Here is a 27,057-nt window from a genome sequence, read left to right on the forward strand (position 1 = left end):
TTCAGCCATTGCAAGCTCTAACCAAGACTTCTGTACGCTTTTTCTCCTGGTATAAAAGCAAAGATTTAGAATTTCTTTATCTTTCAGTGTGTGACTGAAAGGGATATTTGCAGGGGAAGTGTATATTTTTAGATTCTTAGGATTTTTATACCATAAAGCTACCTAGTATTTAAGACTGTAGATTTTAAAGGTTAAAAAACAACCACCACAGAAATTGTAACTTTGCAGGGTGCATTTTGTCACTCTATTTGTGCTTCCCCGACAGACACATGAGATCTATTGAGACCCTGAGGAAGGAAAGAGAGAAAAGGCTGCAAAGATACCAAAGGAGCCGAAGTCTGAGTCCTCAGAAGCATTTGAGTTTGTTGCAGACCCTGGATGCAAGTCACAGGGATCTGGATCTCCCTAGCAGGCGCCGAGAATATCTGCAACAGCTGAGAAGAGATGTGGTGGAAAATACCAGGTAGGGATTCAAACCCTCACTCTTGACCTGATGAACATTAAGTGTTCATAATGGGTGTGCATTAATGGTTCCCACTGACATCTGAGGCTCGTGGCAGGATTCTTAGTTGCCTCAGGATAAACACATGCCTGATTTCAGGAAATGTTCATTAAAATCTTCCATCTAGTTCATTTCAGTTCACAACCAGCACCTGCTTTATGCATATATGCCAAAGATTCGCTCTTGACTTACAGACCAATCTGTCTTCTTGCTCCATCTCTAACTTAAGTCATGGCAAATAGTTTTTCATATTAAATATCAATGAAGTTTTCACAACCCTCTACCATTTTGTGTTTTCTCATCCCCCACTGTATCCCCTAAATTATTTCTTCCTTTGCAGTTGGGCAGGAGGCAGCATTTTCCCAACATGCAGTTACTTTGCGGGTGTTATGCCAATGCCATAACCTTAGGTCTTACAAAGATTAGAAACCAGTCCAATTGCTCGAGTAATCCCAGTGGTCAACTCTACTCTCAATCTGAATCATTTCCAAGATTAATGCTCGCACAGCCTTTAGTGAGCAAAGGCAGACTTCTTGGTTTTTGCTTATTGCTGTTCTGGCAAATTTTCCTGTTTCATGTTGACAGCAGACTTTCGCACGACATTTCAGGAGGTGACCTGATTTCAAGTAAGTACGTGTATTTTATCCCCTAACCTATCCTTACAGAGTTCAAGAACCAAAAAGAGGAAGCATTCAGCACCCTTCAGAGATTGAACTGATGCTCAGAGACTATCAGAGGGCTCGAGAGGAAACCAAAACTGAAATTGCACGAGCGAGGGACAAACTCCGGGAGAGAGCTGAGCAAGAGAAAAGACGTATAAGGGAGCAAATATTTGCTCAGTTACAGAAGGTGAGTGTTACAGAGGAAATCGTTCTGAATTACTCACATTGATGCATTTTTAAAATAGAATTCCATGGCTCAGTACTTTTCCTGTTTGACATAATGCATAGAGAAACAAATAATGAAATGTAAATTTGTGCTTAAAAAAATCTCAGTCATCAGTATTACTGATGTTGATAATTGGTATCTTGTTCATGCTTCTGAACTACATCTTCCCAGAGCTGCTTCTTGAGCTCATTTTTTGTGCAAAAAAATTCTGCTTTCACACTGGATCAAGCTTACAGAGCTGTCCTGATGGGAACATACCCAGACTTTGGAAAAGTTTTGCTAAAGTGAAGGAATTTATTTCAGTATGTACTTAAAAAGAAAGGCCTTTGTTTGTTTGTTTATTTATTTTCCCTCTTGTTAGACTGCCCAGTGTGTGCACGTTTTGTTTTTACTGCTGCACTTTGTTACCTATCTTGCACAATCTGAGTGTGACTTGTCCAGTACTTGAGGACAATACCTTGTTGGAAAGCACGTGTCCTGCCCGCTCTCTGGCTACACCTTCATGCGCTGATCTTTGTCACAGCCTGACAGCGCAGTTTTAGTTAGAGCTGCAGACCTCCTCTCACACGTGGTGAGCTGTCAGTTCATTGCTCTCTGGCCTGCAAGGCACCTGGAATTCAGGCATCCCCACTGGGTGACTGCTTTCATATTTGTCTTGTGAAACTTCAGCTGAGTTGAAAACCGAACATTAAGACTACCCTTGGAAGTATAAATCATCCTGAAGTTCTCAGTATTTTCTTACGTAATTTTTCTTCATCTTTTGGGCTGGCACTGAACTGCAGTAAAATCTTCAGTGTTTAATAACTAAATTTGACCAATAACTTTAGCTCAAGAATTAGGCAAAAAAGCATCAAATGGAACTGAGAAAATATCTTTTTTTTTTTTTTTTAAGAACTTCTTTTCCCCCTTAAGACATCCTGGGGTTGATTTGAAAGCCTGGACTCTTGTAGCTAAGGAGCAGTGTCAGAAGCTGCAATTACCCAGATTTTTCTAGACTGATGCATTGATTTGCTCATGGAATCTTACAGTTTCAGATGAGCCTGCTTATTTAATGCTTACTGTATGAAGCAAAAAGAAACACCTTTTGTCAACACTCCTTGAAAGAAAATGGACTTCGCATTATTCCTCTGTCATCTTTCAGAGCTGTTACTGACGTGACTAAGTGTTGTGCGAGTTTGTGATGCTCCGATGTCTGTTACAGGAGGAAGCAAGGCTGAAGACTCTTGCAAGTACGAGCACCTTATGTACAGAATCCAGCCTCAGCCTATCCTCTGGCCCAACATCAGGTTACAACAGCAGCAATACTGCTACATACACTGCAAGTAAACTCAGTAGCTGGGAAGGACAGGTGAGAAACAACTGGCCTGCGAGATGGGTGTCCCCTAATGCTTTAACAGTAACAGTGAGATAACAGGGACAGAAACCTCATTCTAGGTGGTTTATATTCTGTTCCAGTTATCAAGCAGGACAAGTTTGTGTCACTGGCACACAGATGGGTTACATGGGGGAGGAGGGAGCGTTAACATGTAACTGCAAAGGACGATGACAATTTCATTTCTCTTTTTTTTTTTTTAACTTGAAAGTAAAAGCCAGTGTGTTACTACTGACAGCAATACCACTGTCTGTCACATTTTAGAAATAAGAAACATTCTCTTGTGGTAAGCCAGAATCTAGTATTTTCAGTGTGCCTTCCTCAGTGAAGAGAGATGCACACATGGACTTGAGAGTTTGCATGTGTAAACACAAACTTACTTTAAGTTGCTTTTTGGAGTGTGCACCTATGCTAGCTTGTCATACTTGGTCTGCTAAACTTCCTGAGTCAAGCTACTGTTTCATAACCAGCTGAAAGGCAAGGAAATTGACCTAGGATAAAGTCAAGATTCCAGTCTTGTAAAGGCAGGTTCGTTATGGATATTCCTCTTGATAATGTAACAATTTATTTTTCTTTGTTCAAGCCAAAAAAAGTCCCCACTTCTGCTCTTTCCTAAACCAGGTTTCTTCTGGAAGTGCATTGCTTTCAAGAGACACACGAGGTCGTTCAGCTGTTAGAAACAGTCAGCTTTTTATGATCGAGCAGCTACAGAAGGATTCAACACTGGGTAAGTAAAACATACATCTATCTGCTTATTTTTGAGTTGTATCCCAAAGCCTAATGAGGTTTCTTATTTATGCAAATCCAAATCTAATTTGATTCTAAGTATTTTAAGGCTGTCTTACCATTACGTGAAGTCAGAAAAAATACTGTCAACCAGTAGCTAAAGCTTGGAAAAGTAATTAGTCATTTTAGTTCCTCTTAAGTTGGTCTTTTGATATTGTAGCATCGTTGCACAGACTTTGGAGAGGCTGTGAGGAGGAGAATGTCTTGAATGAACCAAAGAAGCATGGGGCTAAGGCTGCCAAGAGTGTAAGATTGTACATGCAAGCTGTTACTTGTACTCCCAGATTCATGTTCCATATTCTTCTTTAGTTTATTAGCTTATATGTGGTTCATTACGTTTAAACTTGAGTAATGCAAAATGTAACTGCAGCATGATTACCAATATGTGGACTGTCTAGACAAAGGATGCTAACGGTCCTTCATTAGGAGGGTTGAAGTCCCTCTAACTGCTCTTCTGCACCACTTTAGTGATCATCTTCCATTTTATTACTGTCCTATGACTATTTTGTCTCCCACAGAAGACAGCAGAATTGAGCCACCACTTCCTTCAGACAGCATCAGCTGTAGGTTCACTCATGGATTAACTATTTCAGTAAGCTCCTCGTCAACACAAGGATACCAAGATTTATCCAAACATATCTTGGCTAATGCTACCACTGAGGTGAGTAAATGAGCACAGTTTTTGCTTATTCCTGTACCTTCTACTGGACATTGTACTAAAAGTTTGTGGGACAAACCTTATCCTTCTGCACTCCTAGTAGCTACTTAGCGCTGGGTATAGTGGGATATGCTGAGCAGTTTTAAACAGGGGGAAGAGACAGGCTGTAGCAGTAGAGCACAGGAGAGACCATTGCATGCAAGCAGAAATGTTCGAGTGAAGCTGGTGCTAATGCTGGATGCTTCTAGCTCCTAAGGGTTTGTACAGTGCAGGCTTTATATATCTGTATGCCTGTGTAGCTAGAAGGAAAGCACGCAAACTTCGCTTTTCATATCAGATGGAATCACCTCATTTGGAGATGCATGCTTCCCCCACTGCCATTTTCTCACAGCAGCCTATATTATTGTGCAGGCTGGGCTTATCAGTCCGCCTGTTAATACTCTTAAAGGAGTATTAGCACAATAGAATTAAATATTTGTTGTACAGCCCCCTGGGTAGCTTGAGTGGAAGATAGTACAGCAGCATGCAGAAGCTGAACATAATTTATAATTTAGACAACTTTTACTGACATGTACATTTGTCACTGTTTTCCAAGGTAATGGCAGCATGCTCTTATAACCTGAGGAACCTCTACACCTGCCAAGCAGCAGCTGGCTGGAAGTAAGTTTATGACAGGTCTCTTAATAATGGGAGATCTTTAATGCAACTGACCCTCTTTTGTGCCAATACCTTTCATTTGTCTTTGACAGATATCAATGTACAGAAAAAGAGGTGCTGGTTTACTACAAAGTCTTCCCTTCAGCAACAAAGCATGGATTTTTGGGAGCAGGAGTGATAGAAAGACCTCTCGCGTATGTGTGGGGACTAGTGAGAGATCCAGGCAAAAGGCATCTGTACGACAGATCCATCAACACAGCTCGAATACACAAGAAGGTAACCAGCCACATTCAGCTGGGTGAGTACCAACATAAATGACTGACCAGAGCTATCGTTATGGACTTTTCAGCACAGATTGCCAGCCAAAAAGAAATGTACAGTCATCTCATTTTGTTTCTTCAGCTCTGACTAATCAGTTTCATTATTTAATACAGGAATTTGCATTTTGTAAGACTTTTCCAAAGTACAGCTATTATTAATCACATGCTGCAGAAGTGTAAGATACAGGTACCTCAAAGAAGTAGCATCTTAATTACAGTATCTTAATATTAGCATCTTCATGTTAGCTAGAACTCTGCTCTTAGCTGCAATAAGAAGTTCAAATAAAATTTGTTTGTGCATTTGAAGGGTGGGGGTAATTGCAACAAGTTAAAGTTGTCAAAGCCTAATTAATTCCCCCTTTGCTTCTTGTTGGTTTTGGATGCTTTTTCCACAGTGTATTTAGTGACTGATACGTCCCTGTGTTACCTACAGCAGCCACGGGATTTCTGCTGTATTACTGTAGAAGCCAAAGAGGTAAGTGCATGGAAGGGAAGTTTATGCTCATAGTTCTAGAAAAGACTGTACCAGGAAGAAAAGCTATGCTCATGTGACAGAAATGAATTATGTATTAAATCCACTGGCGTCTGACGGTTGTGAACCAAGCACCATTAGGCAGTAACAACTGTTACAGCATATTCTGGTTACAAACAAGCAGGATTCTGACAGGAAAAAAAAAGCTTATTTAATGAGAAATATGCCTCATGGTAAACAAAACATTACTGCATGCATTAAAAAATGAAATTAAAATTGTCTTCTTTACACTTTCTTTCATGCAGGAGAACTTGTCTGTCTTGGCTATTCAGTCTGTGTATGATGCATCCATGCCTCACCCTTGTAAGGATGTGGTGAGAGGGGAAATTCTGCCCAGCGCTTGGATCCTGGAACCTGATGTGGTGAACGGAAGAGATATCACCAGAGTTATTTACATGGCACAGGTAAGATCTTTTGCTACTGTACATCATGTTTGATAACAGTCTAATTAAGGTTCTGCTTAAGTACACAATCCCAAGCTTTTATACCACCTGAATCTGCTCCCTTGGACACCAAGACTCTTCTGTAAATATTTATTCACAATTTTTATACATTCCATTCTTGCATAGTGAACCAGTACATGATACGTCCAGTGTTAGGGGCTGGAGAATCTTACTTGCATTTCCATCTTGTTATAGGCACAGAAGTCCACCTCTGGTAACACTATTTTTGACATGTATGGAAATGCGTATTGTTAACTCTCTTCAACAGAAGTCATAAATTCTTTGCACTTAATAAATACAAAAGAGAAGATGAAGATTCTAGTTAAGAATGAGAAAACCTTGCCCTCCGTTGACTACAGAGTTATCTGAAAAGCAGGCTGCCTTTAGGACAGTGGTGCCAAGCACCTAAATGCATCCGGAAAAAAATACCATAAATTATAATTTAAAAGGGAGCTACTGACAGAATTAGCCCTTTAAACTTATCTGTATGTGTTTTTAGGCTAATTTTTTAAAATATTAGCTTTCAATAGTAACAATTAGCATATACCTTAATGATGCATTTTAAAATTTTCCATGCATTTTACACGTGTTAGTGGAAGTGCAATATGTATTTTCAGTAATGCTACACACCCGTGTTTCGAACTAGCAATGTTTAAGCTCAAACCCCAAACCAGTGTAGGTTATACTTACCGAAAGCACTATCAAATATGCAAGGCTTTCAAAGTCTATGGAGCATTGGGAAGAAAAAGATCCAACCCACCACAGAAATTATAGTATTTGGCTGTAAACTTTTGTGCTTAATATGTATGTGCAGCACCACAGCTATTTGAAGCTGGCAAAAGTGTTTGCTCCAAAATGGGTCCAGCATCCCCACGCAACGCGTGCCTTTCTTCTACCTTGTACAGGTGGATCTGGGTGCCCCGGCTATCCCAGCGCGGCTCCTGAGCTCCATCGCTAAGCGGCAGCCTTTGGTCATTGCTCGACTAGCACACTTCCTTGCCAGTTAGTGTTGATCGAGAAACTGGAGTATTCAACAGCATCTGAAAGACTGCAAGGAGACACAAGCATCCATAAGGGTAAAGTAAAGTGTTTGCTCTTAAGACAGGCACAATCAAACCTCACTTGAGGAGCCTGATTGCTAACTTCGGACTATTCAAAGGTATAGCTTGGAAAAAAAAGATCATTTTAGCTAAAGCTCCTTAGAAGAAACCCAGCAAGTTTTATAAGGATCCCATTTTTCTGGAAACAGCTGTGAAAAACCTCTATGAGCAGGAGGAAGGGGTGCTATCTCTATCAATAGCAGAGGAAGAGAATTCTTTTTACAATAGCCAGAATTGTACTATTTTGTTTCGATTTCCAAGGAACTACAAAGATTGACCTTCTCCCTTCAGGAAAGTTTGAGCAGTGGTGAGAAAAAAAGGCAATGGAAGCAACGAAACGCACTAAAACCTGGAAACAGTATTCACATGGCTTGAGACCTTTTACAAACTCTTGAGCAGAAACGCAAGGCCACTTCCTCACATTGAGATAAATATCAAACGCAGAATTCCTCTAGCAGCATAGATAGAGTCAGCTTGCCATGATAAATTATTTACTTCTCCTTGCAGGGAAGCTAAAGCAGCGTGACACCCACGAGTCATCCCACCTAATAGATTTTTCTCACAGTTGGCTGACTGCTTACAGCCAGTACAGTTTAAGGGATTTCCAATTACCACTATACTATGCAGCAATAGTGGAAGCCACCACACCTCAGGACACAGTTTTACTGCACTACAGAATTAGGTGCTTTGAAATAGAGAAACCAAATTGACAGTTTTAAACAATAACTCATTAATAGGAAGTAGTACAGAGTAGTCAGCTTGTTTCTACAATTTGAATCCCGCTAATAAGAGTAACTCCGGCACTTTTCCATAATGGCTTTTTCCATCAGCCTGTCTGTGCTTTCACCCAGAAGCTTTAAGAGCTGAAAATCCAGCCTGGTCCCCGTTCTCATTGTCACTTCTTTGTTCACAACACGAACAGCTGCCTCCACAGCAGGGAGCACAGTGTCTCCCCGCTCACTTACCTCGCTGCTGTTGAGCTTTGTCCAACGCTCATGTTGTCAGGCTTCATGTGTTTGGTCACAGGTTCCTAAAATTAAACAAACACAACCAACTCAAGTATCTGAATAACTTTGTGTAGGTCTTCAGCACAATAGTAAAGAATCACCTAGATAGCTTCTCTAAGCAATAAAGGCTGCTATAATATCATTTCCTTAGTTCACAGAAGCCCACACTGTTCACATAGCTGCTGCATTTTCCATTTGCCAAGTGAGAAACACATATTCAAGCACCCACCTTACCAGAGCTGCCTCTGCTATTGGAACACGCGTAGGTACTTTGGGTCAGAGGTGTTTTCCCGCCCTACCACAACCTCGCTGCACCTCCCTCCGTAGTTTCAAGAGCCAAAATCTATTTTTAATTTATCTTTGCACAGATGTAATTTTGGCTCTCAGCTTCTATGTTACTTCCCATCATTAGTATATTAAATTTTAAAAGAAGTGACAGTAGCTATTTTTAATTAATATTTAAGAAAATAGCACTTTTGAGGCGTATCAGCCCAAGGCTCCTCCCTGCCCAGCTATAGCAGGAAGAATAATAAAACACTTATGATTTGCTTCGTGTTTACCCGAGGTGGCCATAGCTACGTTACCCCCTGTGTATTGCTGTTCTCCTGGGGTGAGACTCAGCCTTTCTTAGCAGCCTGCCACGCTGCGTCAGGGGACGCTTCACCTGCAGCACTGCACATCTTCCACAGCCCCAGCAACTGCGCCAAAAGGCAGATGTCCAGATTTGCAGCCTGTCGTACCTTTTGGGGGGAGGCAAAACAAAGAAGCTTGAACAAGGTAATACAGTAAAGCCCTAGAAAAAAGTGAGCAGGAACTGCAGCACTGTGTATGTATTGGCTATCACCAGTGCTGCTTCCAGCAGGGATGGCAGGAGGAGGTGAAGGGGCCTTCAGACAGTCCACAAAAGATTTGCTCAGTGCTTCGCTTTTTTTCCCTTTTATTTTGGACACGGCACTAGAGTTAAAGCAGTTTCTGTAGGAAAAACATCTAGGGGGACTCCTGTGTCAATGACACCAGTGCCTATGAAGGATAATGTCTTATTGTACAGTGCAGCAGATGTTTATTTTTATATATACATAAGATTGGTTTTTCTATGTTTACAAATTAAGTTATTTATATATGCTTGTTTTGAAGCATTTTTATATGCTATCAAAGCTAATTTTTATTTTTATCGGTATTAATGTAACTTTTTTTTTTAAATACAATTGTCAATTGATACTAAAAAGCCTATTTATATGGATGTTTTCTTTTGCAAATATAACATTTTTTGGTACCTGTTAATGCATGGCAATGGTTTGTTGGGAAGAAAGAAATAAAACCTAGCAGACATCATCTACTTTGTTAAACTACAATGGGAAAAACCCAACTTCCTGTCAATTACTGCTGAGCAGTAGATGATCAGACCAAGCATACGTACCACCTGCTGTTGCATCTCTGCTCTTAATCAAGATTGCTATTTTCATATTCACAATAAAATGTATTTTCTACACAAGAAAAAAATGCCCTGTGGTATTTGCTCCAGTTATGACAGCTGTCTGGAACTGTACTTACACGGGAGGAGGTGTTTTTCTACTCGACGAACACTTACCTTAATGAAGCCAGAACAGGTTAGCTTGTGATAGAAGATGTAGGTCTCCTAGTTGCCCGGAGTGCTGTATACTTCTTTGCAAGGTTTGGCTGCAGCATCAGGTGCCTGGCTTCCCAAAGCCACCAAGGATAAGTAACATGGGACACCCAGGAACTATGTAGATTAATGACATGACAACGTAAAAAAAACAGAAGCAGAGGTGTTTCTTACCTGCTGGACAGCACTGAAGAACAGCCTGACTTCTGCCCAGTGGGGCACTATTACACTCTCTGGCAGTAGTAAACTGGTCTTCAGGCTTGATCACCTCTTAAATAAACACCTCCAAGCACGTTGTATTACAGAAGGATAATTTAGGCATGTTAAGTTCATGAAAACACCTGTGGCCACAGTATCTATGCAAGTAGTTTTAGAATACCCAAATAAATTTGGTTCCAGAGATTGAGCACCTTTTCATCACTCCAGCTTCTCCCTCCATCTCCACCAGTCATGTAACAAAATAGAAAAAGTGGTATTGCAGTACAAGCAAAACAGCAGCATGCAGGACAGAAGTTATCACACATTCTCTGCACCAGCCTTTGTGGCAAGGCACCTTTTTTTTTGTACTTTGTCCCAGTACAAAGAGGTTATATATCACCAGCTTGGACGCAAAACAAGACGTTTAACCATGTTTATTATAACAAACAGCAACTTCAAGGGAGCTCTGCAGCAAAACATCACATAATGCTCAGCCTTAGGGAGCAGGTACGGAACAACACACTGTACTCGCTATTTCAATTCACATTACCCTGATTTTACCGTACACACAGCACACCTACTTTTAGGGAACCTCTGACTCAGCCATATCTTAAAATCCCTTTAAAAGAAAAAGACGTGCAGACGTTGTGTGCCCTATCTTTCAACACAATACTCAGTAATCAAAACAAGAAAAATCTCAGTGGAGTTTTAATGCTGACCTTCCTCTCCGTGGTTTCTCTCTGTATCACGTATTTCAACAGAAGCCACAGTTCTACCTAGTTAGTTCTGGTTGTGTCCCCCCCCCCTTACTTGGCTGTGAATGCTACTTTTTCCCACCTTATACAAGAGGTAAGTTAAGTTAATCAGCAAAATAACCAGCTTCATTTTGTCCAAATGTTGGTCTTAACACAATATTTGCTTTCTGACAAACCTGTCGCTCCTAGACAAAAGGAAAAAAAAAATCCTCTGATACAGGAGAAGAAAAATTGTCCCGAGACCTCCAGTGAGCAGGCACTTTTCTCCTAACCCCCAGCAGTCCCAAGGACAAACTCCAGCTGCAGGAGTTGGAAGGGATTCCTTTCATACCAGCTCTCCAGTGGGTGGCACTGCTTTTTTTTCCCCACTACATTTCTTGTCTGTTGTTCCAGTCTGTAGTTTACTTGCTGGAGTATTTCCTGTCTGATAAAAGCTCAAACTCAAGGCAAGTAGGATTATAAAAAACAAAGAATAGCAGCTACATACCATTCACATTCACATACTATAAAAAAGTCTTAAAAATACTGCCGTCTGCCTTCAGTAAAAAATATAATCAGATATTTTCTCCCTTATTTCTATTAAAAACCCCAAGAAATAACAAGTTTGGTTTCCATCAGGAGGTGGAAGAAAACTTAATAATTGACATCCTTTAAGAATAATGTTACATATGTTCTGGTGTATATATATTTAATATGTTTTAACTTCTAAAATGAGTCTTAAAAACATTAAAATCAAGTCTTTGAAATTGAGCTCACAGTGAAAAATAAATACAGGCTCATCTCCATGTGGTACAGGTTTACCTCTTCCCTCCCCTGGCAAGAAATCACATTAAGTTCAGAGATGAGCCAGTCAAGCTGGCCAGAAGCAATCCCCCAGCTCACAGGGGGCCTTGTCCACTCGACTTGATTCCTGGTTTGACCACAGTCTGTTGCTGTACAAATACAAAACTGTTAACAAGTAAGAAAACAGCTGCTCTGAGCCATGATCAAGGTGCTTAAAGAACTTCTGACTTGGAGATCTATTTGCTGATGTGAATCCTTCAGTAGAGTCACCAGTATAACACATCCATGAACAGAAAGATCAGTGCCATTTTTGCATATAGAGATCTCCTATATGCAGTATTTTCCCAGCAAGGGCCTCACAACGCATTCAAAAACTCTAAAAATCCCACTTGCATCTTCATTAGTAATTTCTATCCTCAAAGATTCCATCTCCACTAACTTTGTGCTGTCACAGTACCTAGAGATCGTCTGGTCAGGTCACAAGGGTTACTCCTGGGCTCTTCTAGAAGACATTCTGATAAAAATAAACTGGAAACGCTGTCCAGAGCTTTTAAGAAATCCTGCAACAGACAGATACAGAGCAGAGAACCTTTATTAGCAAGTATCAATCTCCAACATGCAAGCATCACCACCCATAAAATAGGAGCTACTTTGCAGCACCCCACTCAGGCCCTTCCCTGCATCTTGCCCCCCTCTGGAATACTCTGGCTCCTCTCCCATTCTGGATGTGGGAGACAAAGAGATCAGAAGGTGAGCAGTCAGCTGGGCCTGTTCCCAATAGGTCACTCTCAGCCAGGGCACTGCAAATGGAATAAAAGATGGCAACTGAGCTGGTCTCCAAACTGGGTTACAGTTTTCTCAGAAATGATTCCACTGCATGGGATATTTTGGGATTCACTCAGGTGCAGATTTGAGCCAAAGCACTAGTCACAGTAACAAGTTGCTGTTAAACAATCCCCTTGCTGTATTAAGCAGGAACTACAGATAGGGCACTGTTACCGGTCTCCTCTACAGGAAACTGAACTCAGGAATTTGCTACTCCGAAGCTTTCCTTTTTGTTTCACTTGTTATTCACACACACCCAGGTACTTACTGCGGGCCAAGGAAGCTCTTCAAGGCTACGCAAGCAACTCTCTATTTCACTGGTTCGCATTAGATCACATTCTACAAGACCATGAAGGATGAAATGGAACAAATCCCACTGCAGAAAAAAAGATATCAACATCTCAAAAAAAGTAGATTTTGTGTTTGCTTCCTCCTTATCCCAATACAGTTAGTTATTTGCCTTCTTGGATCAGAACAAGGAGAAAAGGAGCAAAAGCAAAAACCAAAGAGCAACATCCAAAATGAACAAACAAAATTACTTTTGTTCATGCGTTGCATTCTACCATAACATTATTCAAAACTCAACTAAAAATTTCTAGTTCCCAGTTCCAAAACACACTGAGTATTTAATTCCCATGTGTTCCAAACAGCTTGAAAAACATTCATTTCCTTCCCAAATAAGCTGGTTTCAGCCTGCAGCTAAGCAGGGCAATTTTCAGCTTGCTAGCTGGGGATCTTGTAAGGTAACACCCACACGTATGTAAAAAATGAAAGCTGGAAGAAGACACAGAGGTTACCAATTGCACAATCATGTGTGTTCAGTCCAAATAATCTCCTAGACCCAAGTGACCATTTTGCCAGCTGTTCTCAAATTAAGCTGTGCCTTCCTAACAGCCTCCAAGGCAAATACTGGACACTGACAACTGTGCAGCCCTCTTTGTCTCTACCCCTGTGAATGAAACCCGATACTGTCAGCCTTGCTCCCACAAGCAATCAGTTCACACTGCAAGTGAGAGATCTCCTACGTGAATATATCAGACAAAAACAGGTAACTAGCAGCTCCTCAGAGGTGAACGAACCCTACCTCTTGCTGCTCCACTTCTGCAAGATAACCCATGTTCTTCCTGCTGAACATCAGCTGCACAGGAACAGGTGTCCCAAAGTCCTCCTTCCAGACTGAAAGCAGCATTTTCAGAAGGTCATATGTGGGATTATTCTTCACTCGGAGCCTCTCAGAGCCTTTCTCTGAGGGTGTGATCCCAAGACTGAGAGGAACACGACCTGAAACTGTAAGAAAAAGAAAAAAGATCAACTTCTGCACCTGCGTGTTTTCTTTCTACAGCTATCAGCCCAGTCCAATAACACATTTTGCATAGCTGATAACTAAGCAATTGCTGAAGTAAAAACCCCTCTTGAGCATAAACCACTGAACCTAAGGAGAGCAGAGTCTGAAACATGCAAAAGTGTGAGCTCTTAAACTATACTAAGAAGCATTACACAGGAATATATTTATACTTCTCTGAGATAAAGAAGTTAGTTTGCGTACAGTCCCAAGTCTCGAAACGTAATTGAACAGAAACTGAAATAGTCAGCCTATGGGTCCAGAGGAGGGCCACAAAGATGATCAGAGGACTGGAGCACCTCTCCTATGAAGAAAGGCGGAGGGAACTGGGCTTGTTTAGCTTGGAGAAGAGAAGGCTCTGGGGAGACCTCATTTTGGCCTTCCAGTACTTGAAGGGAGCGTATGAACAGGAGAGGGAACAACTGTGGATAGTGATAGGACAAGGGGGAATGGTTTTAAACTAAAGACAGGGGAGATTCAGGTTAGATAATAGGAGGAAGTTTTTCACTCAGAGGGTGGCGATGCACTGGAACAGGTTGCCCAGAGAGAGGTTGTGGATGCCCCATCCCTGGAGGCATTCAAGGCCAGGCTGGATGGGGCTCTGGGCAACCCTGCCCACAGCAGGAGGGTTGAAACTCGATGATCTTTGAGGTCCTTTTCAACCCAGGCCATTCTACAATTCTATGATTTAATAAAAGAAGAACTAGGCTTTACTCCAAAGAAAAGAGTAACAGAGTAAAACACCATTTAGATCTAGAAAAGATTAAACAGTTATATGTAGCTTTGACTATAGGCAGAGTTGCATACCTTTACACAAAGGAAAGTAAAGTCCTACAGTATTTAACTGCAGCTAAGCATACACAGAGGGGACAGTATCAGGTCCTCCTTGGTACAGTCTAATGGAAAGGGGCAGATTTGCACTGCTGTCCCCCAGAATGACATTTCACAATATTTACACATGGACTGAAAAGCGAACTGTGTAAAAACTCCTTAGGAAGCTTCTAAAAATGGAGTGCCCAAGATGAAAACATCTGCATGCAGTTAGCAAGCTCACACTGAGAAGAGCACTGTGCTTAACAGATTAGAGCAAGAAGGGGAAAAAAAAAAAAAAGACTGAAAATGCTTACAGACCTCACAAAACACAGCAAACAAATTACTCCCATTCTCTCAAGAAAGAGCAATGAAAATATACATGAAGGAAATAAGGCCTTCACTTTTAGGAAAGAAAAAACATAATTTTCAGGAGTAGAAATACTGAAAAACACATCACATTTAAATAAAGGTCTCAATAAAAGAAAACCAGTGAAGATGTGAATAAGAGCACCAGATACGAAGGACAGTCAGCAACCTTCACAGAAGGTGTACGGAAAAAAAGAACCACCATCCAAATTTGACAGAAAAAAAGCTTGCAGATTCAATGGCACCAAGAGAACCAAAGACCCATGAGCTCTAAATAGCAAAATCTCTCATGTCAAGGATTCAAGAGAACTTTAGTAACACAGTTTAGCCTTAAACAGCTTTTCATGACTGACTTACCCAGCAAAGAAGCCAACTCAACTGTGCACTTTGCCAGCTGCTGTTCTGATGTGGGACACATGAACTGGAAAACACATAAAGAGTTGCATCTCTGTCCCCATACTGCAAACTGGACAAAACAGGACTTCACAAGGGATAAAAATATCAGAGGATGAAAACATCAGAGAACAGCAGGCGGTTTACAGCAAGAAGCACAGAGCTGTAATCAGGAGACCACTGAAGACTGAAAGACAAAATCCCAAAGGACAAAGAGGTCCACAAAGGCAAGCTGCAAGTAACAAGCACATCTAGAGTCTAACAAATGCAATGCAGCTGTGTCAACTTTGCAAATTTGAATTTAATGTTCTCTGTCTGAGCTCAACTGTGAGACAAGGCAAACAGGCAAGAAAATGGCTCAAAGTAGTCCAGTGTTTTCATTGTTACCGCTTTTGCTGCTTTGTAACTTTTACCTTTCTGCACCTAAGGGTTTGACTCAGTCTTCCCAGCAAGCACTCCAGCCAGCCTGGGTCGATCACTTCACCTTCATCCCGTGGGCCCACAGCAATGCAGAGAACATCCTTGATGAAAAAGATAACAGTGATTCAGCTGCTAATATTCCGCACTTCCCATGAACAGATCTTCAGCGCTATGACAGAGGGGTGCTTTTCAAACACAAAGGTGAAAAATAAAAAGTTTATCCAAGCCAGGAAGTGTGTACCTTAATCTCATTGATTATTTGAGAGGGAAATGGTGCACGGTGCAGACAGCCTGGAGAGCAGTCTTTTCTCAACTCCAGAGCATCCTCATTGGGCAAGGGAAGCCCTGGGACTTTCAGCATTCTGTTGAAGGTTGCCTTCACTTCTCTTTTAATCAGTGCTACAAAGGAAGAAAAGAAATACATCACATCTACTTCAGCTCTTCTCTCCACAGAGGCAGACAATCTGTTTCCAAATGCTAGCCTTATCTGCCTCCCATTCTGAGAGCCACTGTGAGTGAGGAAAGGACTTCACACTTCTAAACCCTCCTCTGAGCTCCCACTATATTAATAGCCAAAGGCACAAACGAGGAGCAGCCCATTACTACCAGGTACCACTGGGAACCCATCTCATTTTCTATCAAAAGTGTTTCAGTAGCCGCAGTGAATGAAGTAGCTGAGCCAGGAAGCACTGCCAAAGGAGAAAGCTGAATCAGCATGACCATACCAGTTCGACCACTGTGCCCATGAAAGACGTATGTTTTGTACCGAAATAAATTTTGACCAGCATCCAAAACACTAATCTCCTGCTGCTGCAAATGGTGCTGGATAGTCTTCCCCAAATCCTTGGCAGCATCTCCTGAAACAGTGGATTTAGAGAGATTCTGAAGAGCTGCCAGAGTGCTATTACAGATTAAAAGGACTACAGTTGCCTTCAGCCTGCTGAAAACATGCAGTCAATGAGTTTGCTGTACAGAAGTTTTCAGAAGTTCTCTACGCATACGGACTATAAGGTGGTGGCTTGACAGCAGCTATCTGTATCCTATATTTGAAGCGCTATGACAAACTCAGCCTGGATGATATCTTCAGAAGCATTCATTCTTACCATCCTAACAGACTCCATAACTAAAAATCACTTACAAGGGCCAAGACTGAAAAGTCTCTGAAGAAGGTCTGTGGAGCCAGAAATCAATCCTCTTGTTACTGAAGGAGGGACAGAACAACTGCACGCTTCCCACTAAAGGAAAAGGGAGCACACTTCCTGCCTGCCTGCCCCTCCCTTACACCTAAGTACTTTGTGACACCGGAATAAACTTCTACCCCGTAATCTCAGAAAAAAGAGTATAATATATAGGTTAGAAGTTCAGAGTGAAGAAGCTCACCTGCAATGTTGGCAGAAAGCCAGCCACAGGCCTTCTCAGTAGCCAGTTCCACAGCAATGTCTTCTGCGCTACTCAAAACCTTCACAGGGAGGAGGTGATAAGAGGCTTACTACCACAACACTAACAGTCAGTGAAAAATCAGAATAAAACTCCAGTGGGATATGGCTTAATTTGGACATGCAACATTTAAACAGAACATCACCATTAATAGCCAACCTGTTAACTCTGAACAACAGAACAAACCCCATCAACCCCATACAAAGATTATCAATTATTTGTGAAGTTAATTTTACAATCAGAAGCATTATCTTTGCAAGATACACATGATTTACCTATCACTCTAGTAACAGCAGTTAGCTATTGGCTAGAGTATCACTTTAGTGAGATATCCAGGGACAGCCTGGCAGAGGTGACTCTCCTTAGCTATCAGGCTCTGAATCAGCATATCAGTAGATTCCATTGTCCTAAGCTATTAAGGGGTAAGTGAGGCAGTAACAGGAAAAAAAGGTAAGAATCCAGACTCAGAGTCAAGGCCTATAACAAGTCTTAGTGAATATACATACTGCTTCAGATGTTTCTTCTGGCAGTAAGACCCTTACTGCCTCAGGACCTTTCTTTTTGCAAAATCTGCAAGAAAATAACATGTCTCTGTATTAGAGAAAGTTCTTGGACAACAGTCATGTGTTCATTACTGTAGGAATCTTCACATGCCCTCCTGCAGTCAAAATTAGCTGGAAGACCAGAAAAATAAGCCAAGCCAAAAGGACCAGATAAGGAAAGAACTACAAGCCCTCAAGCTACAATACTCAGTTTTCCAAAGAAGGGAGATACAGCAACTGCAGTAAAAGCTAGTTTGGAGCTGGATGCAGAGGGACAAACAGCACCTTTATTCGTTCCTATAAATAAGGAGTTAACTGGCTGGAGGCACAGCAGGCAGTCACCCTAAGAAGAGCAGAGGTCAGGGTCTATAGTTACCAGAACCTGAGCAAGACAGGCCAACCCAGATAAGAGTTACAGATTCCACAATAAGAAGAGAAGGGAAGGAAAGGTTTGAATAACTTTTCCTCCTTACTCTCTGCCTTTGATAAGTGCCTGGGCTCCTTCCTCATACAGATGAGTGCACACCTCTTCAAGCAGCTTGTCATGATTGGCATCCTCCTCCTTCACTTTATCCTGCAACATGACTTCAGCCCTTTGAACCAGCTCTGCTACCAGTGTCGCCCTGTAAAAATATAAAATAAAAAATTCAGACACGCTGAAATCAATAAAAGCAACAACACACACTAACTGTAACCAGCTGTTTCCCTCATTTCAGGATACATCTCTCTCTCAGGCAGAAATGCAACTAGTCACTCTGATAAAACAGAATTAATCATACAATTTCTTTGTTCTTTTTGGTAAGGAAGAAAGCAGCAAGTAGAGATATCAGGATAGCATTAAGACTCCAGAGTCAAAAGCTTTTGAGTTTTAATAGAAATAATGGTTCCATCAGTTTGCTCTGGTGGCCAAGAAGGCCAGTGGCATCCTGGGGTGCACTAAAAAGAGCATGGCCAGCAGGTCAAGGGAGGTGATCCTCCCCCTCTACTCTGCCCCGGTGAGGCCTCACCTGGAGTACTGTGTCCGGTTCTGGGCTCCCGGGTACAAAAAAGACAGGGAGCTCCTGGAGGGAGTCCAGCAGAGGGCCACAAAGATGATAAAGGGCCTGGAGCACCTCTCTTACAAGGAACAGACCCAGGTCGTTCAGCCTTGAGAAAAGACTCAGAGGGGATCTGATCAATGTCTATAAATATCTAAGGTGCGGGAGGCAAAGGGACGAGGCCAGACTCTTTTCAGCAGTGCACGGCGATAGCACAAGGGGAAATGGCCACAAACTGAAGCATAGGAAGTTCTGCACAAATGTGATAAGAACTTCTTCACAGTGAGGGTGATGGAGCACCGCAACAGGCTGCCCAAGGAGGTCATGGAGCCTCCTTCTCTGAAGATGCTCAAGACCCACCTGGACACCTACCTGTGCAACCTGGTCTAGGAAGCCTGCTTTGACAGAGGGGTTGGGCTCGATGATCTCTAGAGGTCCCTTCCAGCCCCTACAGTTCTGTGATTCTGTGTTACAAGGTAACTTTTCCAGCATCAATACTTCTATACTCTCAATGGGTTGTGGTCAGAAATGCAAAGATGTCAAGGGCACCACAGTATAACCAGTGCTCCTCACAGATTGATACTGTTTAATGTCTTCAAGATGGAGAACTGGACGGAGCAAATCCTCAGCAAGTTTATGAAGGACATGCCAGGAGCCAGGGCTGCCTCTCAGAAGGACCCTGACAAGGTGAAGAAATGGTCTGACAATGGGGTAGTGATTCTGCACTGGGTGTAAGGGCTGAGTTCTATCAGCTAGGGAGCAGCTCTGCAGAACAGGATCTAGCGTTCCCAGCAGACAGGCTGAACAAACTAGCGTGTGCCAAAGAAGAGAGGCCTCTCAATGGCCCTGGGTTACCAAGTGTGCAGCCAGCAAGTCAAGGGGAAGTTACTGCTCCCCTCAGGACTGTAAGGCTGCACCTGAGACCACTAATACAGCTGGGATGATAGAGCACATGACCTACAAGGAGAGACGGGGGGGAGTCTGGTTCATTTAGCTTAGAGAAGGTGAAGTGGAAGGAAAGAGTCATAGAGAACACAGAACAAGACTTTTCCAGGAAGCGTACAGCAAAAGGATTACAGGCAAGATGCACAAGCTGCAACAAGAGAAATTCTGATAGGATGCAAGGAAACATTTTTTACACAGACAGGTGAAATTATGCATTGAAACAAGGTGCTAAGAGGCTGCTAAATCTCCACCCTGGAGGCTTTCTCAACTCAACTCTACAAGGTGCCAAGAAACCAGACCCAACTCTCTAAATGGCCTTGCTTTGGGCACAAACTTGGATCAGATGACCCCCAACCTCCAGTTCCTTCCAACCTGCATTTTCCTATAATTAGCGAGAATGTTCTGAAACAGATATTAAATCTCAAAATGCTACTCGATGTTCACATACCAAGTGCTCCACAGTCATGTAATCCTCCTCTTTGCATCCCTTCACAAATCCCCCCGCTGTGAAGGAAATCTGAAGTTGCTGGACATAATGTCATAGCCTAATTCAGCCTTGGTGTTCTGCTGTACAGCATACTCTGAGGGAAGTTTTCTTTCCCCCATTCCTCCTCCTCTGCACACACAACTTTAAAGGATCATCTCTTTGCTTCATTAGTATTACGTTATTTCTTACATCACAGAACAGATCACCAGCACTTACTTAATGTGCTTAACACAGTTGGATCCTACCCTCTCTGCCACAAACTCAACTGTTCTCCGCAGGGAAGGAGGCTGGTTGTGGAAGAAGGCCTGTTCCAGCTCTACCTGTTCAAAAGAAAAGCACTACAATTGATCAGAGCACTCCACCCAGATTCTCCTCTCCTCATCACAGCAGCAGACAGAACTACCATGCATAATTGTGCTAGAAGGCAAGTAATTTGCCTACACTCAAGTATGCTGCTCCAGTAACATTTGGTGCCTCTGCAAAATACCCATTCCTTATTTCCTTCTAACCACTTAACCCAAAGCTCATTATCAGTGTTCATGAAGCTACAAAAGCAAATCATCAGTAAAGAGAAGAATGGGAAAGCTCTGACAGCAGCCGCTAATGGTAAGTCACCACATAGGGCTTGTTTCTGGAAATAAAGAATCCTGTCTTTTCATGCCTGGTAATCCCATATGCTCCTACACTCTATGGAAAGCATGGCTACAGCCTAACTAAAAGCAGCTGACGAGAAATGAACCAACATTTTATGCTAAAGAAGAGATGGAACAGTTATTCCAAGAACGCTTACTAAACTTCCCTAGATTTCAACAACCACGTGGTTTACCAGCCACCTGATTTAACCAGAATAATGAAGAGTAAAGATACCTGACTGTCAAACAAAACATTCCTTGCTGACTAGGCCTATTCCTATTCCCTAACACTGGGATACCACTGTGTATCCTATCGTCACGCAGGGAATTCCTCCTACTCCGCTTCCACTTGTGACTCTCAGATTTCATTACCTGCAGTTTCCGCTGTGTAATGGAAGTCTTTGGTACCAAGGACTCTGCAGCTGTTGGAGTGATTTTCCTTATGAAGCCACCATTTTTTACTCCACTACCAGCCACAAAAGAGGCAAGTAGTTTCCGCAGCTCTCCTATACAGAGAGACACACAAAAGCAGTCATCATCCCCATAAGCAAGGGAACAAACCAAAAACCTCAGAGATAAATCCACACTATCAGACTTGTTTCCAGAGCAGATTCTTTCAGCTTCTATGAAAGCTGAAGTTTTAGAATAGCAGAAGCAGAGGGCCCTTCCACCCATCTAACTGGCAGGGCAAAGTAAAGCAGGCTCCTAAGGCAAAACAGGATCCCAGAAAGTTCCCTGGCATGTACAGGCTTGTTCGGAAGGATCAGAATAAGCCATTTCTATGAAACCCTTTTTAGCACAGCAAGCAGAAACCGTAACAAAATCTACAAAGACAATAAGACAAGCAATATTACAGAAGAAATCCAACAGGGTCAGGAGAAAACCACAGGGGAAAAGCTCAAAGATCTCTTCAACCTCTAGAAGTTTTCATGATGCAGGATCACCAGGGCTATCACACAATTTTCCTAGCAGCCAAGTCCCAAGAAGCAGAGGACCATCCCACCATCTGGCATTCAATTCTCTACGCATAAAGATTTCATCAATAGCAATCGGATTCCAGGAAAAAGATGTCTCAGACAACAACCTGATAAAGCAGCAGGGCTCAAAATGATTCTTTCCTTCTGCCTAATAACAGAAACACACTCAAAGTTCAAGATACTTCTCACAGTACAAATGCCTACACCTAGGATACAACAGTTGTATACTTACTCCTTACTGTGTTTCTTTTCAGTTTGTAAAGGACGAGCTCCTCTTTTCCTCTGCATTCAAGCCCTGAACAACTGACCTGACTGCACAGCCTCCCTCCCCTAGAGTCACCAAATAATTATTCTCAGCTGCAGGTGTTTCCAATACAGATTTTTTAATCAAGGTTCATTTACACGCAGCTGAGACCTAAAGCTGTGAGGAGAGGTAAGAAAGACAATCCAAGGACTCACAGGACTAAAGAATGCTAGGACGAAGAAAAAATAAAATACTCACCAAGATAGGGGCAGCAGGTATAAAGTAACTGCTGATCCACCAAGGGCACAGAGTCCTGGTGAGAGAACAAAAGAAAAGCTGAAGTAACACAGCAAGAAGGAAATCCTATACACATGGTCACAAGCAGGTTTCAAAACTGCCATTCTGTGAAAACAACAGAAACAACTAGATTCCAAATCCACAGTAAAATTATGTACTTTGCAGTCCAGGTGTATCTCAACCTTTTCTTCTGATCACTGTCAAAGCCCAACTAAACTTTGACGGTTAGAAAACCCAGGACTGTCGCCACAGCTGCTGCTTGTAAAAGAGAAACTTAACCATGGAGAATAAATGAGGAACATCTGCTACACATTAAGCCCGCACAGGTGTCTTCACCCACACTTGCTAGAACATCACACTACGGAGTAACATCACCCCAGCATTACACAGTACAGCCAAAGGCATTGGAGCAAAAGCAGCTTCCGATCCCATCGGCATGGGCAGCGCATAGTTTACTCATTTGCAAAATAATCACTTATCTCTGCATCTCATCTCTGCCACTGAAGAGATGATGCAAAACAGAGGTTTCTAATTTGAACAATGCATACAAATGTCTTCAAAAACATACTGCTGATTTTTCACAGAATACCATCTATTCTCCTGCATGTCTGGGAGTTACCTAAAACATCATACATGCTCACCTACTTCTCTGCTTGCTCAAATGATTTTCAGCTTCCTCACCCTTTATCATGCAGCTGGTAAACAGGTGAAACCAAAGATAGTAAACTTGCCTTAACAGACCTATTGTACTATTTCTGTTGAGTTCACCATTACTACTAAATTGCAGCTCTTCCCACAGGTAGATAATGAGCTTGCTTTCTACTGGGACAATCAGAAAACAGCATATGATCCTCCCACGTATTCCATTTCTGCAGCTGAGATGACCTTTGCCTGACAAAACCCTGAGTGAACAGATACAGTTGACAGTCTAGAATGCGATGCAAACTAGCAGCTTGGACAAATTAGAGAATGACACTGGCCTAAATATTCTCACTCGATGCAGCTGCACTGAAGCCAAGTTCTTGATAAAATCTTAAACTCCCGAGGCCATAGTAGGTCCACCTTCATCTACAGATTCAGAGGCTCTGCTACTGCACTAACTCACCAAAGCCTGAGCAGATGTCACAGTATCCATCATCAATCCCTCCTGCCTGAGATCTGTGGCAAAAAACAACTCTTCAGGGACCGACGGAACCTGAAACAGAAACCTCAGTTGGAGCAGCCCAAATAGCAGTTAACTTATACCATTTCTGACAGAAGACAGTCTTCTAACCATGAAAAAAAAAAAATGATAACAAGGATCCTCTCTGCCATAAGGAGATTTTTTTTCCCCATCAATTAAAGATTTAATATAATCACCATTATGCATGCCACCTTCCTTACCCTCCCCTATGGCATCTTTAACCTTTCCTGTAAGTTCCTGCTAATCACCTTACTTCCAACTGAAGGCACAAAATTTTAAAAGTTCATCACATACCATCCTTCGATCCAACAAAAAAATCCCCATTAATTCAAGGATGCCAGCTAGCACCCCATCTTTGTGCCCCAAGTTCTACCAGGAATTTGCCAATGTGCTTACAAGGATGTGGATTTAAGGACCAAGTGTGCTTCAGCAGCAATTGGAATTCATATTGGAAAAAAAAAAAGTTACTTCACACAGTTTGAGTCCAGGCAACAACTCTCTACTAGAATGCAGAGGATTGTTTGAACTCAAAGCAGCACAAAAAGAACCTAGTGATTTCAAGTGTTTTAATTCATTTCAATACGAGTTTTTCTGGGGGTACTGTGCTCTACCTTTTTTTCAGGGAAAATCTGCGTGCACCCAAAAGACTACCTGAAAAAGCCAACCCAGAACTGCAAGGATCAGCAGTTTGTTCAGGAAACTCATCTCTTTATCTTCAGAAAGGACCATTAGCCTGCCATGCATAAAAACCAACAAGAGGCAGCGTTAGATTTCACTACTGCAATTTTCTTTAAGGAAAAACGTTCCCAACCACTCAGTTTCTGATTATACTATTTGTAATCATGTACACATTTCCCTACTTGTTTGCCTACAGAATGGAGAGCAAATTCTACTCTTTTGCACATACACATTTGAATAATGTGCTGTTTTAACACTGGAGAAGCCAGTGTTAAGCAACTCTCTAGAACGTGCTTCAAATTTTCCTCATGCTCATCACAAAGAAAACTAGAGCATCACTTAGACATTGGAAACCCTGCAGGTCTGAGGTTTAAATTCAAGGTTTAAAATTTGCAGCTGCAGATGCAGAATGGGTGAGTGAGGATTTAAAGAATGTTGTTTACTCAAAGAACACAAACATATTGCACATCTCTCTGTTTAGGATGTTCTCCCTTTGTAGCTTTATGTAAGATACAAAATGCTCATGATTTGCACATTAAAAAGTACCTTTATAAGAAACTCAAACTAGCACCAGCATGTATTCTCAAACAAAACCATACACAGAAGAGTTTTTCGAACTGATATATTTTCCCAGGGTCTTACCTGTATATCTGCAGCAAAAGACAAAATACCTTCCTATAATAATCAAGGAAAGGAGCAATATGATCCACAAGGGAAAGAAACTCCACAATCCAAGGAATAGTGAGGACAGAACGCTGATTCCGAATGGATCGTCTCAGAAGCTTCAATATGTCCAGTACAGGCAAAGTCTTAATGAACAAGAAAAGTTAAAGCAGCAGCTTGAAGTTATCTTTTGATAATTTAAGAAAAATCTTTCTCTATATCACGACTATTCTTTCTAAGATTTCATCTTCTGCACAAATAAGAGGTGACTTTTTGGCTAATGAAAATATTTCTCTGCACACCAGCAGAGGTAGAAACTATGCTATGACAGCAACCACCGGTCCCGCTGGGACTTTCGAATACAAGGCTGTAACACTAAAAGCATGAGCATGTACAGGTGGAGTCAAGGTTTAAGCCCTGCCTTCTTGCATTCATCACATCACACTGCTACGAGGTGAGTGAGGAACTACCAAATCATTCCTGGTAGCTGGATTTTACACTATAAAGGCAAGTTTTACCTAGACTCATCAGAGTTCTGACTCAGCAGCCCCAAATTAGCAGAAATAACACAGCACCCCACACGTGAGGGTACCAATGCATTGCTCCCTTTTTCTCTGTTATATAAACTTTTCTTTTCCTCTGTTTCCAACTTCAGAATATGTGATGGGGCACAAAATAGCGTAACACCTTCCCGGCAATCACTCCCTTGTTTTGAACAGGCACAACTATTCACAATGTCCTTCTTGGATTAGGAAGCCTGCCTGTCAAAAAATAGGCCAAATTAGATTGAAGTGTTGGGTTTCTTACTTGGTTCCTTAACGTTACTGCAGTATCTTGCAGGTCTCTAGTTGGTTGTTCCACAGTGCGATATGGCAAGAACACAAGAAACCCCAGGAACTTGGCGAGGAGTCTCAAGCTTAACAGTACCACAGTGAAACGCTTCTTTTCATCCTGAAATGAATAAAAGCAAGCTGGGGAAATGTCACCCTGAGCTGGCAAAGCCACTACCCACACTAAACTTCTATTCCCTTCATGTAAAAAGGGCCTCATAGCTTCATCAACGCTTTCCATAAATGTTTCCAAAACGCATATTTGTCACGCATATTTTAAATTGGTTCTGCCTGTACTGCCTCACTTACAGTGAGAAGAAATTAATTTGAGAGCTTTCTAGAACACGAAGCCGCTCAGTCGTATATTCACATTAACAACTATGGAGACAATGAGAACTGCCCCTATGTTGCCTCCTTTGCACCACTATTTGCTCTGCAAGTTTTCACGAATCTTTGGCTGCTATTTTGCTAACAGTCTAAGAGCTATGATACTTGCGACAGGTACAGGTGAGTACAGGGACATCTGAACAGGCTTGACCACAAATTCATTCTGAGTCTTTCTACACAGAATAGCAAAAAGGAAGGAGCTATTGGAACTGAATGCAACAACCAAACTCATTTGTTTCATTGATGAAACAGATCTAATGCAAGGTACTAACAATCTAAAAAGAGGCTCCTTCACAGGAGATCACTTTTCAAACTAGTGTATGTTATCTCTTAAGACAGTTCTATGAGGCACCCTGAAGCACATGAGTAAATGGGCAGGGGCTTGGACACTGTACAAATTACAGAGTTATGACAAAACCAAAGAAAGAAACCCTTGTCCTGTAAATTCATTGGTAGAAACTTAAAACAACTCGCAACCAAAACAGTTCTTTCGGTACAGATTCAGTTCAGGGAAATTCCAGCCAGATGTATCTGCAAAATCCAGTCTTACCTGTTCATCCATATCTGCTTCCCCATCACTGTGCTCATGCTCCACCAGAGTAAGGCCATCTAGCTCAAGTATCTTCAGGCACAGGCTATCCACCAGGTGCTGATTGAACTGGTAACTTCAGCAAAAGATGACGATGAGTCAGATTGGGCTGCAAATAGCAGTACAGCCTCAACTAACTCACCACAAAATTTCAAGCTCGTCTCTCAAGTTGTATCACGCATTAGAGGACAACCAAAGCAACTGACAGAAAACAAACCAAGTGATAGAACTAGTGCTGGCTGACCCCCTTTTCCAGCTCTTTGAAACAGACACTGTTTAGCAAGTCCCAGCAAAAGGATAATAATATGGATCTGTCCAAGCAGGAAGCTGTAAAGTAAATGAACT

General features: G+C 41.9%; 2 protein-coding genes and 1 long non-coding RNA gene across 9 annotated transcripts in view; 1 reads left to right on the top strand and 2 right to left on the bottom strand.

Moving 5' to 3' along the window:
• The window catches only part of STARD9 (StAR related lipid transfer domain containing 9), a 102,976-nt gene extending 94,624 nt beyond the window's left edge, over positions 1 to 8,352 (top strand). For 6 of the 7 annotated variants that reach the window (XM_021401261.1, XM_021401264.1, XM_021401263.1 and 3 more), the window contains 10 exons: positions 266 to 463; positions 1,168 to 1,351; positions 2,592 to 2,738; positions 3,384 to 3,489; positions 4,067 to 4,209; positions 4,802 to 4,866; positions 4,956 to 5,161; positions 5,579 to 5,658; positions 5,961 to 6,119; positions 7,064 to 8,352. In XM_021401261.1, the coding sequence (XP_021256936.1) occupies positions 266 to 463; positions 1,168 to 1,351; positions 2,592 to 2,738; positions 3,384 to 3,489; positions 4,067 to 4,209; positions 4,802 to 4,866; positions 4,956 to 5,161; positions 5,579 to 5,658; positions 5,961 to 6,119; positions 7,064 to 7,165 (1,390 nt within the window). In that variant the 3' untranslated portion in view covers positions 7,166 to 8,352. The remainder of the gene's footprint in view (positions 1 to 265; positions 464 to 1,167; positions 1,352 to 2,591; positions 2,739 to 3,383; positions 3,490 to 4,066; positions 4,210 to 4,801; positions 4,867 to 4,955; positions 5,162 to 5,578; positions 5,659 to 5,960; positions 6,120 to 7,063) is intronic. The other variant, XM_021401262.1, reaches the window with a different exon arrangement.
• LOC110400916 lies at positions 5,847 to 8,360 on the bottom strand. Its single transcript, XR_002440153.1, has 3 exons — positions 8,224 to 8,360; positions 7,055 to 7,206; positions 5,847 to 6,069 (listed from the first exon to the last, which is right to left on the bottom strand). It is a non-coding gene; the product is annotated as an uncharacterized LOC110400916 (long non-coding RNA).
• The window catches only part of CDAN1 (codanin 1), a gene marked incomplete at its 5' end in the record, with an annotated part of 30,405 nt that continues 12,739 nt past the window's right edge, over positions 9,392 to 27,057 (bottom strand). The window contains 17 exons of the mRNA XM_021402229.1: positions 9,392 to 12,185; positions 12,719 to 12,826; positions 13,535 to 13,737; positions 15,329 to 15,392; positions 15,778 to 15,885; positions 16,026 to 16,183; positions 17,165 to 17,243; positions 17,728 to 17,791; positions 18,237 to 18,386; positions 20,449 to 20,552; positions 21,237 to 21,370; positions 22,344 to 22,398; positions 23,488 to 23,577; positions 24,217 to 24,298; positions 24,886 to 25,052; positions 25,714 to 25,857; positions 26,674 to 26,788. Coding sequence (XP_021257904.1) covers positions 12,060 to 12,185; positions 12,719 to 12,826; positions 13,535 to 13,737; positions 15,329 to 15,392; positions 15,778 to 15,885; positions 16,026 to 16,183; positions 17,165 to 17,243; positions 17,728 to 17,791; positions 18,237 to 18,386; positions 20,449 to 20,552; positions 21,237 to 21,370; positions 22,344 to 22,398; positions 23,488 to 23,577; positions 24,217 to 24,298; positions 24,886 to 25,052; positions 25,714 to 25,857; positions 26,674 to 26,788 — 1,951 coding nt within the window. The remainder of the gene's footprint in view (positions 12,186 to 12,718; positions 12,827 to 13,534; positions 13,738 to 15,328; positions 15,393 to 15,777; positions 15,886 to 16,025; positions 16,184 to 17,164; positions 17,244 to 17,727; positions 17,792 to 18,236; positions 18,387 to 20,448; positions 20,553 to 21,236; positions 21,371 to 22,343; positions 22,399 to 23,487; positions 23,578 to 24,216; positions 24,299 to 24,885; positions 25,053 to 25,713; positions 25,858 to 26,673; positions 26,789 to 27,057) is intronic.

Source organism: Numida meleagris, chromosome 6 (assembly GCF_002078875.1).
Source record: "Numida meleagris isolate 19003 breed g44 Domestic line chromosome 6, NumMel1.0, whole genome shotgun sequence".
Taxonomy (NCBI): domain Eukaryota; kingdom Metazoa; phylum Chordata; class Aves; order Galliformes; family Numididae; genus Numida; species Numida meleagris.